This window comes from Sphaeramia orbicularis, chromosome 12 (genome assembly GCF_902148855.1).
Source record: "Sphaeramia orbicularis chromosome 12, fSphaOr1.1, whole genome shotgun sequence".
Lineage (NCBI taxonomy): Eukaryota > Metazoa > Chordata > Actinopteri > Kurtiformes > Apogonidae > Sphaeramia > Sphaeramia orbicularis.
The window spans coordinates 42,546,643-42,560,680 of record NC_043968.1 but is presented as its reverse complement, the minus strand read 5'-3'; the positions used below and the strand labels follow the sequence as shown (position 1 = coordinate 42,560,680).

Below are 14,038 nucleotides of genomic sequence, written 5' to 3'. Positions count from 1 at the left end.
AAATACATAATTTTATTTTCAGACAGCTTTCACTGAATTCATATGGTTGTGATCAATGTCGAGCTTGTTTCTCAAAAAATCTATTGTTCTCATACATCATTTGAGAAGCAGTAATTTTCTCCAGTTTTTACATAACTTGAGCTTTACACCCTGAATCACTGAACTGCTTCTTCTCCTACTCATAAAATGTAGTTACCTGACTTTTTCTATCAGTTATCACAAAAATAAACAAGGATACATCGGATACATCACATATTCGGTTCATTCTTGCAAAAGAGTGGAAATGTTTCTTTGGTAATTCTTAGTCATGTGTGTCAGAGTCAGTGAGTGGTGATGTTTTTTGCATAATTCATATTCGTCCATATATCATAACAAGTGACTAACGTGACTGAATGAAATGTTGAAAGAGTCATCTGTCATGCTGTTCATCCTAGTGAGAAATAATTAAATTATTGAGTAATGTATCCCAAATGAAGCAACTCTAGATGATTAAATGATTGACGTTTAATCCACTGAGTCATAGTCAATGTATTTTTAATTATTAGTCTTTTAAAAAATAAAAAAGCAGTCACGGCTGTAGCAAAAACACTGTGACAGCTAAAATCCCTCAGCTAAGTTTTCTGTTGAAGTCTGTTAAGCAAGTCGGATAAGTATTACATAAAAAGGGTTGAGATGTTTACAGAGAGATATAAGTGCCATTTCCTCACATGGAATTTTAGGATGACCAAAGAAAAAATCCCAGCTGACCATTGCCCCTTGTTCAGCAGTATGATGCAGCTGGAATCATCTCTCTATCTGTCTGTCTGTCTACATCTCCTTATTTAACACACATATTCTTGGAAGTGAATGTGAGCCATATTAAATCTGACTCCTCTGCCGAGCGGTAATGTGAGCGCCTGACGTTAGTTTTATATGTTTCACAAGCGTGTAAATATTTAATAGAAAAGCGGGATGGAGTGCTGTGTCACTGTTCCTGTCCCGTCAGCCAGACACACAAACGTACAGACAGAAACACTATGAGAATTTCTTCCTGACAGGAGAAATTTATTAAGCAGTGAGAAGATTCATTTGCTAGATTTATTCTTAACTATATTTTGCAGTCGCATTAGTTTAGTGTCACAGTTGGGGTCTTGGATCATGTGACACAGACATGAATATACAAGCTGTTTACAGTTAGAGAAGATGTTAGTTGGTATAGATGTTGATTCCATAACTTGATATGTATGAAACATGATGGCAAATAGCAGCATTCCAAACTACAGACGTCTCTTTGGGGGGTCTGTTTGGTATTTTGTTACTGTAATCTGAATGCTGTCTGAGGCATGGTGGAGTTCAGATATTATTATATATCTCTTGTATAAATTTCCACCCTCCTTTTTATGTCTGACAGGCTGAAACAAATTGTGCATTAACTCAACACTGATTTTAAGCTTTTAGCGTAAGTAATTGAAGTTACTTTTTGTGGTTTATTATTTAATGTCCCAGGTCAAATATGACTGGGCTTTTATAATATGTCACTTCCATCTTTATTTTTTCCTTCACTCCCTGTCAGGTCTGTATGTATTTTGAATAAAAACTAGACCTGTCAAAATTAATGTGTTAACGCAGATTAATCCATCATCATGATTAATCTGATTAAAAATTTTAGCACAAATAACCCATCTGCTGCACAGAATGACTCTGAACGTCTCTGCCAATGCATTTGGGTCAGTTTGTCCAAGTAGAGTTAGTGCTGCGCATGCGCAAATGGGCAGTTGATCCAATAGTGACAGGCAACCGAACCAACCCATAAAGATGGAAGACGCTAAACAGCACGTTGGCCCTCAGGATGGAAATATGAGGACAAAAAAACCCAAGATGGAACAGTTGTTTTAAGTTGTTTTGTTGAAACTGTTGAAGGTGTTTAATAAACATGTTAAGTGCATATATATTCCCTTCTTTTTTGACTCTCTTTGCTCATGCAAAATGAAACACCATTAATATTGATTAAAAAATGAATGATATTTAATTGTGATTAATCAAAATTAATCCACAGCAACCCTGCGAGTAATCTGATTTAAAATCGTTTGACAGCACTAATAAAAACAAAATATTGCCTCAGAGTAATATCTTGAGAATTGCTTTTAAGCAAAATCGCCAGAAAAGTGACTAGTATCTTGTAAAAAAAAAAAAAAAAGAAAAAAGGAAATTCTTGTGTTCTGTGATATTACCTTTCACTTTTGTTTGGTTTGAATTTGGATATCGCAGCTCATACCATGTTGGCCATCTTTTTACTTTTTTTTTTTTCCTAAGATTTTATAATTACTTCTTTTCAACAATAGAAAAAAACTAACAGGTGAAGTAATTATACATACATTTTTGTAAAGTGGATTCTTTCGAGTTTATAAGCTCCCTGACTTTGTTGTATAGAGGACATAATGAGCTTTTCTGTTCCCAGGCAAACCCTAGATTTAAGCCCTGCCTGAAACCCCCATTCACAAAATGTGTGCTCTGCATTAACATATACATACACTTAAAAAGAATCCTTGAGATTTTGGATTAGTCCACCCCTCTTTCTCTTCAAGATCTCTTTCCGCCTCAGTAGCGCTTCATGATGAGCTTCATTTGGACTCCAACGTCTCAGGAGTCTTTCATCTCAGTCTGAAATCACTCAGGCATTCATATGCATCGTCATACGTGTTGTTCTGTTACTCTTATTTAGAGAAAGTATTTGTTTATATGTAGTTTGTTTTAGTATAATTTACATCACAAGAAGAGTTTATATCTCTGCTCTGGACTTGGTTATGTTGTTATTCAACAAGTGTACACCAGCTGATGTCAGACAAAACAACTCCTACGTTCTCCTCCCCCACATGAACGTCAGCAACAGGTTTCTTCAGGAAATGATCAGATTTTATGAATCAGTGTTACACTTCAGTTACATTTCCTCACTTCCCGTAAATGGTTCCTGATCTGCGTTGTACCACCATCATCATATGTACAGAGTGGACACATCTGTGTGAGCCAAAGCTCCACAGGAGACTTCCGTCACCAGAAGATGGATGGAAATGTATCAGCAATGAATAAATACACTCAACAACTTCCCTCCATCTCTCCCTCATTGCACCAGATGTTACAGATTGGTACTGTTTTCTCTTCCATTGTGCAATGTGGTTCCACTTTTGTTTATTTATCCTCTCATTCCCGCACTTGCCTTGAGTGGATGCGGAAACTGGATGTGCACGCATGGAACTGTGTGTATGTATGTGTAGGTGGAGGAGCTCGCTAAAAGAGATTACACAAGCCCTGTCATGCACTCGAAGGCACTGTGTGACCCCATTGTAAACCTGGGGGCTGAACTGTGACCTTTGGAGAAGCAATGAAATGGAGGGAAACCTCCCATTTCCCTCCGCCGGGGTTTGGAAGCTCTCTGGTTTTAGAGGAAGAATTGTTAATGAGCTCTAGAATGGATTTTTAATGAATCCACCACTTTGAAGAGTGAGACCAGGGCGAAAAGAGCAAGCAAGAGCAGAAACAGGTGTCAGTACTTGACTGGACAGAGGAAATAAGGAAACTATTTTAAGTTAGATTTCTGTTATGATTTTTATGTCATGAAAATGAGGTCTCAAGCCTTTGTTTATGTGACTACCAGACCCTCAATCCAGATGTCTTTTCAGTTAAAGTTATCTCTTTGTCAGAATTTTAGAAACATTAGAAGCCCTGATTTGACACTTTCACATGCAAACTGAGACATACTTTATGCTTCATATACTGTGATATATAGTTCAATGTGTAGCTCTCACAGAGACAGACAGGTTTACAGAGTTTCAATAATGATTGCCTACACAGATGTTTTTTTCTTTTCTGTTTCTTTCCCATGCCCACATGTTCAGGTAAATGTTTAATTGTGACAAGACCACTTGTGCAACCGGTGATATATTAGGTATTTTTTATAGCTGAATTTGAAAAAGTCCAGAGTTTCACCGTTATCTCCCACACCTCTTATCCTCCCTTTAGCAATAAATGATGTCAATACACTTCACCCATGTGGTAATCTTTTACTGTTTCATTTTCCCACTTGTCAACTGTTACTGCCTCTTTTATGGCGTCATATGATCCCCTATCCTCATCCATTTGCCATAGCCAGTCAAATACGTAGTTTCAGGGTCTTAGTAAGCAGTTCACCATCACACAAAAGGAAGTGCATCTCTGTGATTACACCCAATTTTTGCTACTGTTTTTCCTCTGTCCCTCCTGCCACCTTTCCTGACAATCTGTGCTTCCTGGGCACGTCATTTTGCTGAGTAAGGGGTTGTTGTGTGACCTCCTGTGTTGTAGAGTAGGAGGTGGGGTTTGGAAACAGGAAGCAAGTGGGAAGAGGAACTCCTGTTGCACAGAGGAAGTGATGGTTATTCAGACCTTGAACTTTTTCACATCGACACAGTGATTAGTTATACCGTGCTAGCAGTGGCAATGGCCTGAGGAACACTGTGTTATAAAGGATATGAATAAGATGGTTTGAAGGCATGTGCTAAAGAAGGTCAAAGGTCAAAGGGTAGTGTGTGCAAAGCACAGGGTGGGACATTTCCGATGTTCTCTGTAAAACTGACACTGGGGTTATGTTACTGTAATCATTTTTTTCTTAACACACACAGGCACACACAGAACATTAACAGCGTTTTTCATGCCACCGCATGAAGATACACCATCATATCAGTAACAGCACATTGACACTTGCCACACACACACATACACACACACATACACAGATCTGAAGCCTATCCACTATCCTCCGTGTCCTCACAAGCAGGGTGTCTCGTGTTCACTTCTATTTTTACCGGCAGGCGCTGAAAGCCTCTTGAAGCTCCTTGTCAATGGGCATCTCATTCCAGCGCCAACAGCGTGTCACCATTTATTAAGTCGTCATTACTCAGGGCCGTTCCGGCTGCTGGGGTGCCTGGGGTGTCACAAATAGATCAGCAAGGATAGGTTGGACTGTTGCTGCACTCCCTAAAGGGCAACCCATAAAGGCGTGTTCCAGCACATCTCACTCCACCGGTGAAGATCGATGCAGGTAGCCTGGCTGCCATTAGTTTGACTAATGCAGATAAATGGGAAGGAGGTGGCTGATCAGGGCAGAGGAAAGAGGCAGAGGTCGATGAAGAGAGGCTGAGTGAGAGAACAGAGTACTTTCACATGTCTGTCCGCACATCTTTTTGTTTTGGGTAAACAGTTAAAAAGGTTGTTTAGACTAAAGGGGTGATGAGATACGAGGCTGCGGACACCACGGCTGTGGAAGTGAATATACAATGGAAGACATGGATACATTTAAGGATACCGCAGAATTTACTAAAGAGGCAAAGTGTTGAACCAGATTATCGAAAACGCTTCATTTTCTTCTTTATAAGTCTATTTTGAACGTGTTTCCTTCATATCTTCAAATCTGTCAAACAAGTGTGGGCAGTTACAGTCTTCAGTCCCAGGACTGTGTCTCACTATGGTCTCAAACAGCTTCAACTGAACCAGGAAAAAGGGCAGTGAAAGATGACTGTTTTCTTTCCTTGGAGCTAAGAGCAAACTGACTTGAAAGTTAGAGAACTTGTGTCAGTGGGAGGCAGGGATATATATTTTGCTTTATCTGATTTGTTACAGTTATTTATTTGTACCTTAAACTGTTCTTTGCAATTTCTTTTTTTTTTTTTTTTATCCTTAAATTTAAATTGTATGATGCATATGTTTATATATGTATACTTGTGTGGCTTCAACCTTGTCTGAAACTTTAACTGTGGTGCTGCCCGTCTTGGCCAAGATGATAAAAGATATTCTTAATCTCAACAAGTCTTTCCTGGTTAAATAAAGTAAACAGACAATTTTATGGTTAAATCACACATTAAGTACAAATATAAAAAAAATACTGATTTTAAAAATGATTAAGAGTACCTTACTCACCACCTCAGAACATTTTGATAATCTAAGTTATTGCAACAATAACTTCAAAACAGTAAAGCACAGCTGGGAGTGCTGGGATATGAGGGTGCCCTTATATCACATACTCCCAGCACTCTATATATCAGCCCAATTCTCAGGTTGTTTTTCTTTCGGGGTCTCGAGGTTTGTGAGTTGACACATCAGCACTCCTGTTTATCAAAGCTTTTATCACCTCACCACTTCTATGTCAGCCTGTGAGAGGAAGCAGGGGGTGCCCGCTCACACACACACTCACAAACACCTGCAGGGGCTAGCGGGGGTCTGGGGGGAGGAGGGCAGCGTTGTTGTTGACCCGCCGTGCTGATGTGAATGACTTTAACAGAGACAGGATCTGTCCTAGACTACACAGGTTAACTACCAGCATGTGTTCTCCTTAACTGGCAGGTTTCCTCTGGATAAGCCACGAACACACTCAAAAAGCCATACTCTCTCTGGGAAAACTCTGTACTGTAATTTATGTACAATATTAATCATAACTCTCATGGTACATAAATAAATATTCTGAAAAGCAAAACAAATGTGGAAAGTGTATATGGACACAATTTTAACAATAGATCTTTTTAGATCACTTCAATGTTGCTGAAGTCATATAAAAACTGCCTGGTCCAATTTAATATCTGTCATCCTTTCCCAGGTCTATGAGAGTTTTGTCATCCAAACCCACTTAAACCACTTCATAAATTCAGCCCAAGGATCCTGAAACATGTTATTATCTCAAGTACAATCTGCAACGAGATCCATCATTTTATTCACCTGTGGTGCAGACTGTAAAAACTGTATTTTATGCTTTAATCCAGAAAAAACAGTTTTCACGCTGGTTCATATATCCATCTGTGCTGAAAATATGAACCTGCTATTTCATATATTCACCAAAAGTGATAATGCAGCTATAAAGATTTATCCAACAATCTGTCCACACCTAAAGCCTGATGTGTTCACTTCTCGTCGAATACAAACATTTTTCTGAAACCTCTTCTTGAACAAAATTCCTAGCATTTTACTATTGGAAATGTGATTCACATCAAATGAAATAAAATATAAATAAAATACAGAGGTGAACTTCAAGGAAAACAAGGGCTTAATGTTTTGCTGGACAGGCAGACAGAGTAAGTTTAGGTGAATATGAGCCCAGTGAATTAAAGATGTTTTAAAGGGACTGTTTAAAAAACTCAAACAAAGGCAGAAAGTAGTGAAAAGTTCATGATCTTTGTTAGACTTAAATCCTCCCACTCTGAATTTATTGAAAACCACTGGTACAGACAGAGTGTTGGTGTTCTGCCTCAGGATATACAACTGCAAATCAACTGAGATATTAAATCCAGCATCTGTATGTTGGAGTTTTTCCTGAGCTACAAAGCACTGTTTTTAATTCACCATTATTATTGCCAGTTTATCACAAGATTGACTCGCATATCCACGTGTTTGTGCCTTCAGGGTTTTCCTCTTAGAAGCAGATAGGAGTACAGAAATGCAACTCTGGATGAAATGAGTCTTAAGAGAATTAGAAAAAAGGAAATGAATGACTAACAACAACGGAAATAAGGGCAGAACAGACAATAGTATAAAAACGTGCTGTAGGATACTTCCTAACCACTAAACTGGTTTCATCGTTTGCTCTCAAGTCATCCCGCCCCCCTCGCTCTCTTCAGCGCTCTATTTCTCTCTCTTTCTCTCTCTCAGCTGCTCTTCCTCCCCTCCCCTCTCTTCTCGTGGATGGTCTGGCTCTCTCACTCTTTCTCTCTCTCTCTCTCTCGCAGTCTGGTGGAGCCGCACACAAGGATTAGAGGGTTGCTGTGAGTGTCTGCTCAAAGAGAAGAAGCCAGAAGACAGAAAGAGATAAAATAAAATAAAAACAAAAGGATAGCCTTAGTATTGTGGATAAGGGATCTAATTTAAGTTACCTTTCCATAGGTTCTACCTCACATCTCATTCACACCAAAGCCAGCACCCTATTGCTGAGTCTTCACCTGGGGGAGGACAGATAAACCAAGGGACTACACAGCCTGGACCTCCACACAGGGAGCCATGTGAGCAGCACCACTCCACCCACTTCACACAACAGAAGTCCCCCCACTGTCTGCACTCTGAGCTGGGGAGCAAAAGAGGATTTTTTTCCCCGTCCCTGGAACCTCCACTTTCAGGGTTTGCGTGGAGGGACTCGACGTATCCCAGAGGGAGACACTCATCTCGGGGCACTGCTTGGAGTGTGAGTGCCCCCTGGTCTGGAGGCCAGCCAGCAGCACTCCAGCACCATGGATTACCTGTTGGGGATTGTAGTGCTGCTGTGCGGGGTGGTGCAGCTGGGAAGAGGAGTTGAGCCCAAGCACAACGTACCCAGGCTAAAGCTGTCATACAAGGGTAAGCCCATTCTCTGCTTTTCCCTGACTACAGGATATATGGGACTTTGGTGGTTACTGGTGCTTTTAATGTAGACGAGCTTGTCCAGTAGTTTGTTTGTTTTTTTTTCTTGCCTGTGGGGGCTCTTTTCTTTTCAGTCTTTCTGTCTTATTCTGAGAATCCCTTTTTTCTCCTCTATTTCTATAAATCCATGTATGCCTCTGTTCCTCTCATTCACAGGCTCTCTTGGTCAGTATACAGCATCTAACTCTCTCTTCACCCTCTGTATTCCTCTCTCCCATTAACTCACTCCTTCCTTACTTACTTAGTCTGCCTGTCTCTCAGAATTCACTATTCTCCTTATAAATAGTCAGATTGGTTCCATATGCTGAGGAAGGGCGCTTGCCTGAAGTTAAATGTATATATTGGCCCCTGTACCAATTTTCCCCTTGTGCTGTCCCCTTTTGCTAGTACTGTACAGCCCTGTTAAGTGCTCTGAACAGGCAGTAGAGCCTCTGTTTTAATGGCTCCTGTCCCAAAACTCTTAAAAAAAAGGGGGGGAGATCTGCTTCATTTATGACAGAGCCATTCTTTACAGGGCCACGCAGGTTCCCCGACTTCTAATTACCGTATATGAAATGGCCCCACCAGTTGGAGAGTTTTGTTTAATCCAGAACTACATATGTATTGATTTATGCCTGTGCTGCGATTTTGCACTGGAAGAGAATGAGAGGGAGTTACAGTACGAGTGTCTTTTTATATCATGCACGTGTAAGTTTTTGACGTATACAGCAAACATGTTATTCTCTCTGCTTCTGTGTTATTTTGAGGGGAGACTGCGGAGCGCCGGTTCTTCCTCTCCTCCTCCCTCACTCTTTCGCTCTCTCTGTCTCGTCTCCTCTCTCACACCCTACACTAAATCAGGCTCTTTGTAATAGCAGACTTTTCATCTCAGCTAGAAATAACTGGTAACATTTTTGGCATATTTTGGGAAGTTTTTTTGCCTTTTAATGTCAGTGAGGGAGGCCATTGTGGTTCTTTGTCCTAAAACATGACCGAAAGTATATGGCTGGGAGTGTGGTCTTTCAATTCTTTATTTTAGTCTCAATTCTCTCATAAAACATGCCCTCTGTAAATTTATGAACAGGCTGATTTGCCCATCATTTGGCAGCTGAGAACATGAGCATGTGGCTGAAGGTCGCCTTGTATCTTTGACTGTCCCCCAAAGCTTAGGTTCCTTGGATAATTTTAACCCACATTGAGGGAAAATCACATTTTAGTCTTGAAGAGGGTGAATATGATGTTTGTCACCCTAATTGGTTTTCTATCTTTAGCCAACTCATTTGGTATAACTTATGTTTAGAGGCTAGCTATATGACATGTTTTATTCTTTATATGGAGTGCAAGTTGTAATTTTGGTATGGTATGTTTTCACCCTTTTAACTTCCAAGAGTCTGGTAGTTGTCTGTGTTTGATTCACAATCTAAGATATTGGAGGTACATTTGCACATTCCTGTCTATTGTAACATTTTATAACTTTGTGCCCTGATGGCGCCGTGCTTTGGTGCGGTTTGCATGTCATGATGTCCGCTTTTAAAGGGTGATGACACACATTTACCATCTGATCACAATAAATCTGGAAAGAATCATAGCTGAACTTACCTGCTCAAAGTCATAAATCCCTTGGGCTCCATCATGTCAGTTCACACGAAGCTGAGCCTCTAGGCATGATGGGAAAATGTCAGCCATTCTTTAAACAGCCATCTGTTTAAAGAATGTGAATATAGTTCCCTCCTGCCCCCTTTTGTGATCCTCTTCACTGTTCAGTCTGACAAGTGAACATGTTGCTGACAACAATACGAGACAAGAAATATGTCATCAAGCGTCAAATTCTCTATGACTGTGCGAGTGATGGATGTACATCCTCAAAACAATCCCAGAGAGCAGGTCTGTTTGGGAAGTTTAGCCTGTCATGATAGATGTAGTTTTGTTGATGTGCATTTGTAAAAAGTACATCAAAGCCTCTGTCTTTATGCCTGTACGTGTGTGCGTGTGTGTGCGTATGTGTGTGTGTGTATGTGTGTGTGTGTGTGTGTGTGAATGTTCTTGCCACATCTTGGTGTGAGGACTCAACACCCTTTCTTGTGATTTCCTCTCTTTATACTGTAAGCGTTGTCTCATTGTGCAAGTGTGTGTGTGTGTGTGTGTGTGTGTGTTTTATCGAGGTAAAATGTGTCATGTCTGGCATGCATTCATAATTAAACACCTGGTTTGGTCTGTATTTCCATAAGTGCTGAAAACCTGCGTCTTTTATTTTATTGTGTGTGAGCAGCCTTGTGAGAACATTTGAGTCAATGTTTCTACAATTATGTGTGATTGAGTTGTGATGTTGCATGCATGTGTATTCATGCTATTGTGTCAGTGAACATGCAGTGTACAGTGAGCTGCTGTCTTTGTGTATCACTGCTTGCCACTGTCTGTGTCTCAGTGCTGGAGGGGCCCACAGGTGTTTGATGGCTCTCTTGATGCCTGTCAGGGGACGATTCGCCGTTAACACCCACACTGTGACGGATGGAAAGAGGAAGGGAGGATGGAGGCATAGTGGGAGCAATAGAGGGAGGGACGAGATTTGCTTTAATGAAGGAAAAGCTGGCAGACACATAGTAGACAACGCATAAGGAAAGGAGGCTGGTCGTTAAGTAAAGTGTCACTCATCCCCTCTCACTGTGCGAAGCCGGCATAGTAATTAAGTCAAATAAACCAAAAGGAGGAATCCTCCTGGGAAAGACAGTCAACCAAGCACTGAGTGAAAGAGTGGGCTAGGCCCTTGAGTGGGACAAGCACATAAGCATGAGTGAGAGACTGAGGCCCTGGAGTAGGACAGCGGCGAGGCTTGTGAATTCAGGCAGCTGAGCATGCGAGCAGGGTCCCATGAAATCATTCTCAAATGAGTGCTGATGACACGCCTCCAGGGACAGATATAGTCAGACAAAGTGAGTGACTTTCTTCTCGTGGAAGGGACAGCCAAATGACTGCAGAGTGAGCAGTTTGAGAGGTAAAATGACTGAGGAATGGAAGCAGGTAGATAAAATGACCTCTCATGGGAGAGCTGGCGAAGCAACTGCAGAGTAAATGATTTCCCAGTGGGGTCAGTTAGGCATTCAGCATGAGGGATCTGGCTTCATGGGGACAGAACGATGATCACAGGAGTTAATGATTTTCTCTTCTCCTTGAGACTAAAATAGCACTTACTTTCCTCACCATGACTAGTAACATAAGGAGAGGAAGGCACACGATGAAACTCAAGTCTAAGAGTAAAATAATCTTGCTTAGCGAAGATATTACCCATGTTAATGTCATTTCATCAAATGATGATACTTAAATGACCAATCAATATCAGTATTTTAATTAGTATTAGCAAACCAAAAGGCAATCTGATGAACTGTTAAAAAGGAGTTACTAGAACCTGTAATCACCTAGCAAAGTTAACACACGTATTAAAAAGATTATTTTAGATGGTGGTGTCTGAGTATTGGTCAGTGCTGGCTTTCAGTGCCTGGTGTTATCTGCAATATATAATCTATATAAAATGCAGGCAGAAAATAATGATACACCACAATGGATCGATACATACCTGCACACAATCACATTCCAAAACAGCACACTCTCATACTGTAAGTAGCAATCAGGAAGAACACTGACCCCTAAAGGTCAATCAATGAACCCACAGTACACGCAGAATACAATGAGAGCCACAGAGCTGCAAAACTGACCCTGTTGTGATCCCTGAGGAGAGTGGCAGTGAGCGGCATTGTGAAAGTTTAAAAGGCTCATTAAAGGACCTGATAATTACCCAAGGTCCTGTTAATTATGGAGCCGTATGACTGCATGACCTTTTAATGCACCCCCCTTTGCTGGTTAAATGGGTGGAACTGAGGAAGAAAGACAGAATGAGACTGAGAAAGAGACAGACAATCTGGAATTGGCTTGCAACCCTTCAAAATAGACACTCGATGTGGAACCGCACTCAACGCAGTCTGGCCCCATAATAAGCCTGTCTGTGAGTGAGTGTGTTCATATGAGTGGGTGTGCCTGCCTATGAAAATATGTACTGTTTGTATGTTTGTGGGTGTTTGCATGTGTGCTGGGTTATCAGTGTGTTTTTTTTCTACTCATTCTTCTGTATGTGAGTAAGCATCTGACTAAACGTGAGTATTCCTCTCTCTCGCTCTCTGTTTCTCTCTTTGTTGTATCTGACCATTCTGTGGGCTGGGGCTGACAGAGCGGATGTAGATAATTATAAGGTGTTCTTCCAACGCGCCAACTCTGGAGATGTCTGCCTCCATCGCTCTCTCTCTCTCATCGTTCTTTTCCTTCTGCCCCCTTTTCCCCCTCCTGCGGCTCAGTCGCTTCTCAAGGAACCACAACACCGCAGACCCTAAGTACATCTTAAAGTAGGCTGTGTGTGTGTGTTTGTAATTTTTTTTTTTTTTTTGGTTGCTTTTCCTGTCTCTTTGATTGCAGCTCAGTTGATACATATCTTTTGGCTATCCTTCTTTTCAACTCTATTTGGACACACACAGAACTGCCCTCATTGCTGCTCCCACACAACGGCATTCCAACAGTATAAACCAGTGTTTTGCAGTGGCTTGTTTTTCAGCTAAGCCCATATGTTATATTTGAATATATTAAATTTCCTTACACTGAGTCACATACCAGACCGCAGTGTTTGGTAAGATCCCAACACCCTAGTCCACAAGTTGATAGATGGTATAATGAATTGTGCACAAGTGTGTATTTGTGCTGACATGCATTGCCCTGCAGATAATTGCACGATGACACAACCGCACTTACAAAACAAAAACCCATTCATCAAGTCATTGAAATCGGTGTCACGTGGTTTTATTGTCATTTATCGCAATTTTACAACTGTAGTGAAGGTTTGCAGTGCTGCATATTTGACGCATTATCTAAAAATGTTTCATGGCTATTATTCATGTAAGTCGTTACAAACAACCCTGGAATGCAGCTATTGAAGCGGGTTATCATTACCGCAAATTGCAAAACAAGCCAGCACAATTTGTAAGTTTTATGACTTTTTCAATTGTATGTGTTTGTCATTTACTTTTTGTGATACAGTGTACTTGGAAAGTCATGTATTTCCCCAGCATACAGAAAACATTCCCTAAATTCATCTCTCTTTGCTTTATTTTTTTATTTTTTATTTTTTTAGCTTAAATTAATGAACCTTCAAAGGTGTTTTTTTGACGTGTGCTCACAGGTAAGAGTAGAAAATAGTGTCAGTGCTTTTTGCTCAAAGATGAACGTGCATGCTCACTACATTTACGCTTATAGATTAATGTACATTTTTGTCTGTGTGTACATAAGCACTGTAAGGACATGCACACAGGAAAACTATCCTGTGTCTTTGCATCTGTGTTTGGGATATAGGCTTGGGTTACAGTGTTGTGCAGATTGCTGAACTGTGGGTATGAATGGGTCCTGCCACCTGCTAAGTCTTGTCAGTCAGATGGAGAGAGGGTGCACCATTCAATCTGAACAGAGTCGTGTTACAAATGAGGGGGACATCTTTGCAGAAACACAGACGGAAGGACTGACAGATACACAGATGAAGAAAAGAAGTGGCAGACAAATAGAAATGTGAAACTGACAGTGGAGAATGTTCTGATTTTTGCACAGGAATGACATTACTGAGGCTGGCTTAGATGCTGTT

General features: G+C 40.8%; 1 protein-coding gene across 1 annotated transcript in view; it reads left to right on the top strand.

Annotated features, from left to right (window-relative positions):
• The first annotated feature begins 8,219 nt into the window (after positions 1-8,219).
• Positions 8,220-14,038, top strand: part of sema3aa (sema domain, immunoglobulin domain (Ig), short basic domain, secreted, (semaphorin) 3Aa) — a 30,629-nt gene continuing 24,810 nt past the window's right edge. The window contains exon 1 of the mRNA XM_030150323.1: positions 8,220-8,325. Within this exon, the coding sequence (XP_030006183.1) occupies positions 8,220-8,325 (106 nt within the window). The remainder of the gene's footprint in view (positions 8,326-14,038) is intronic.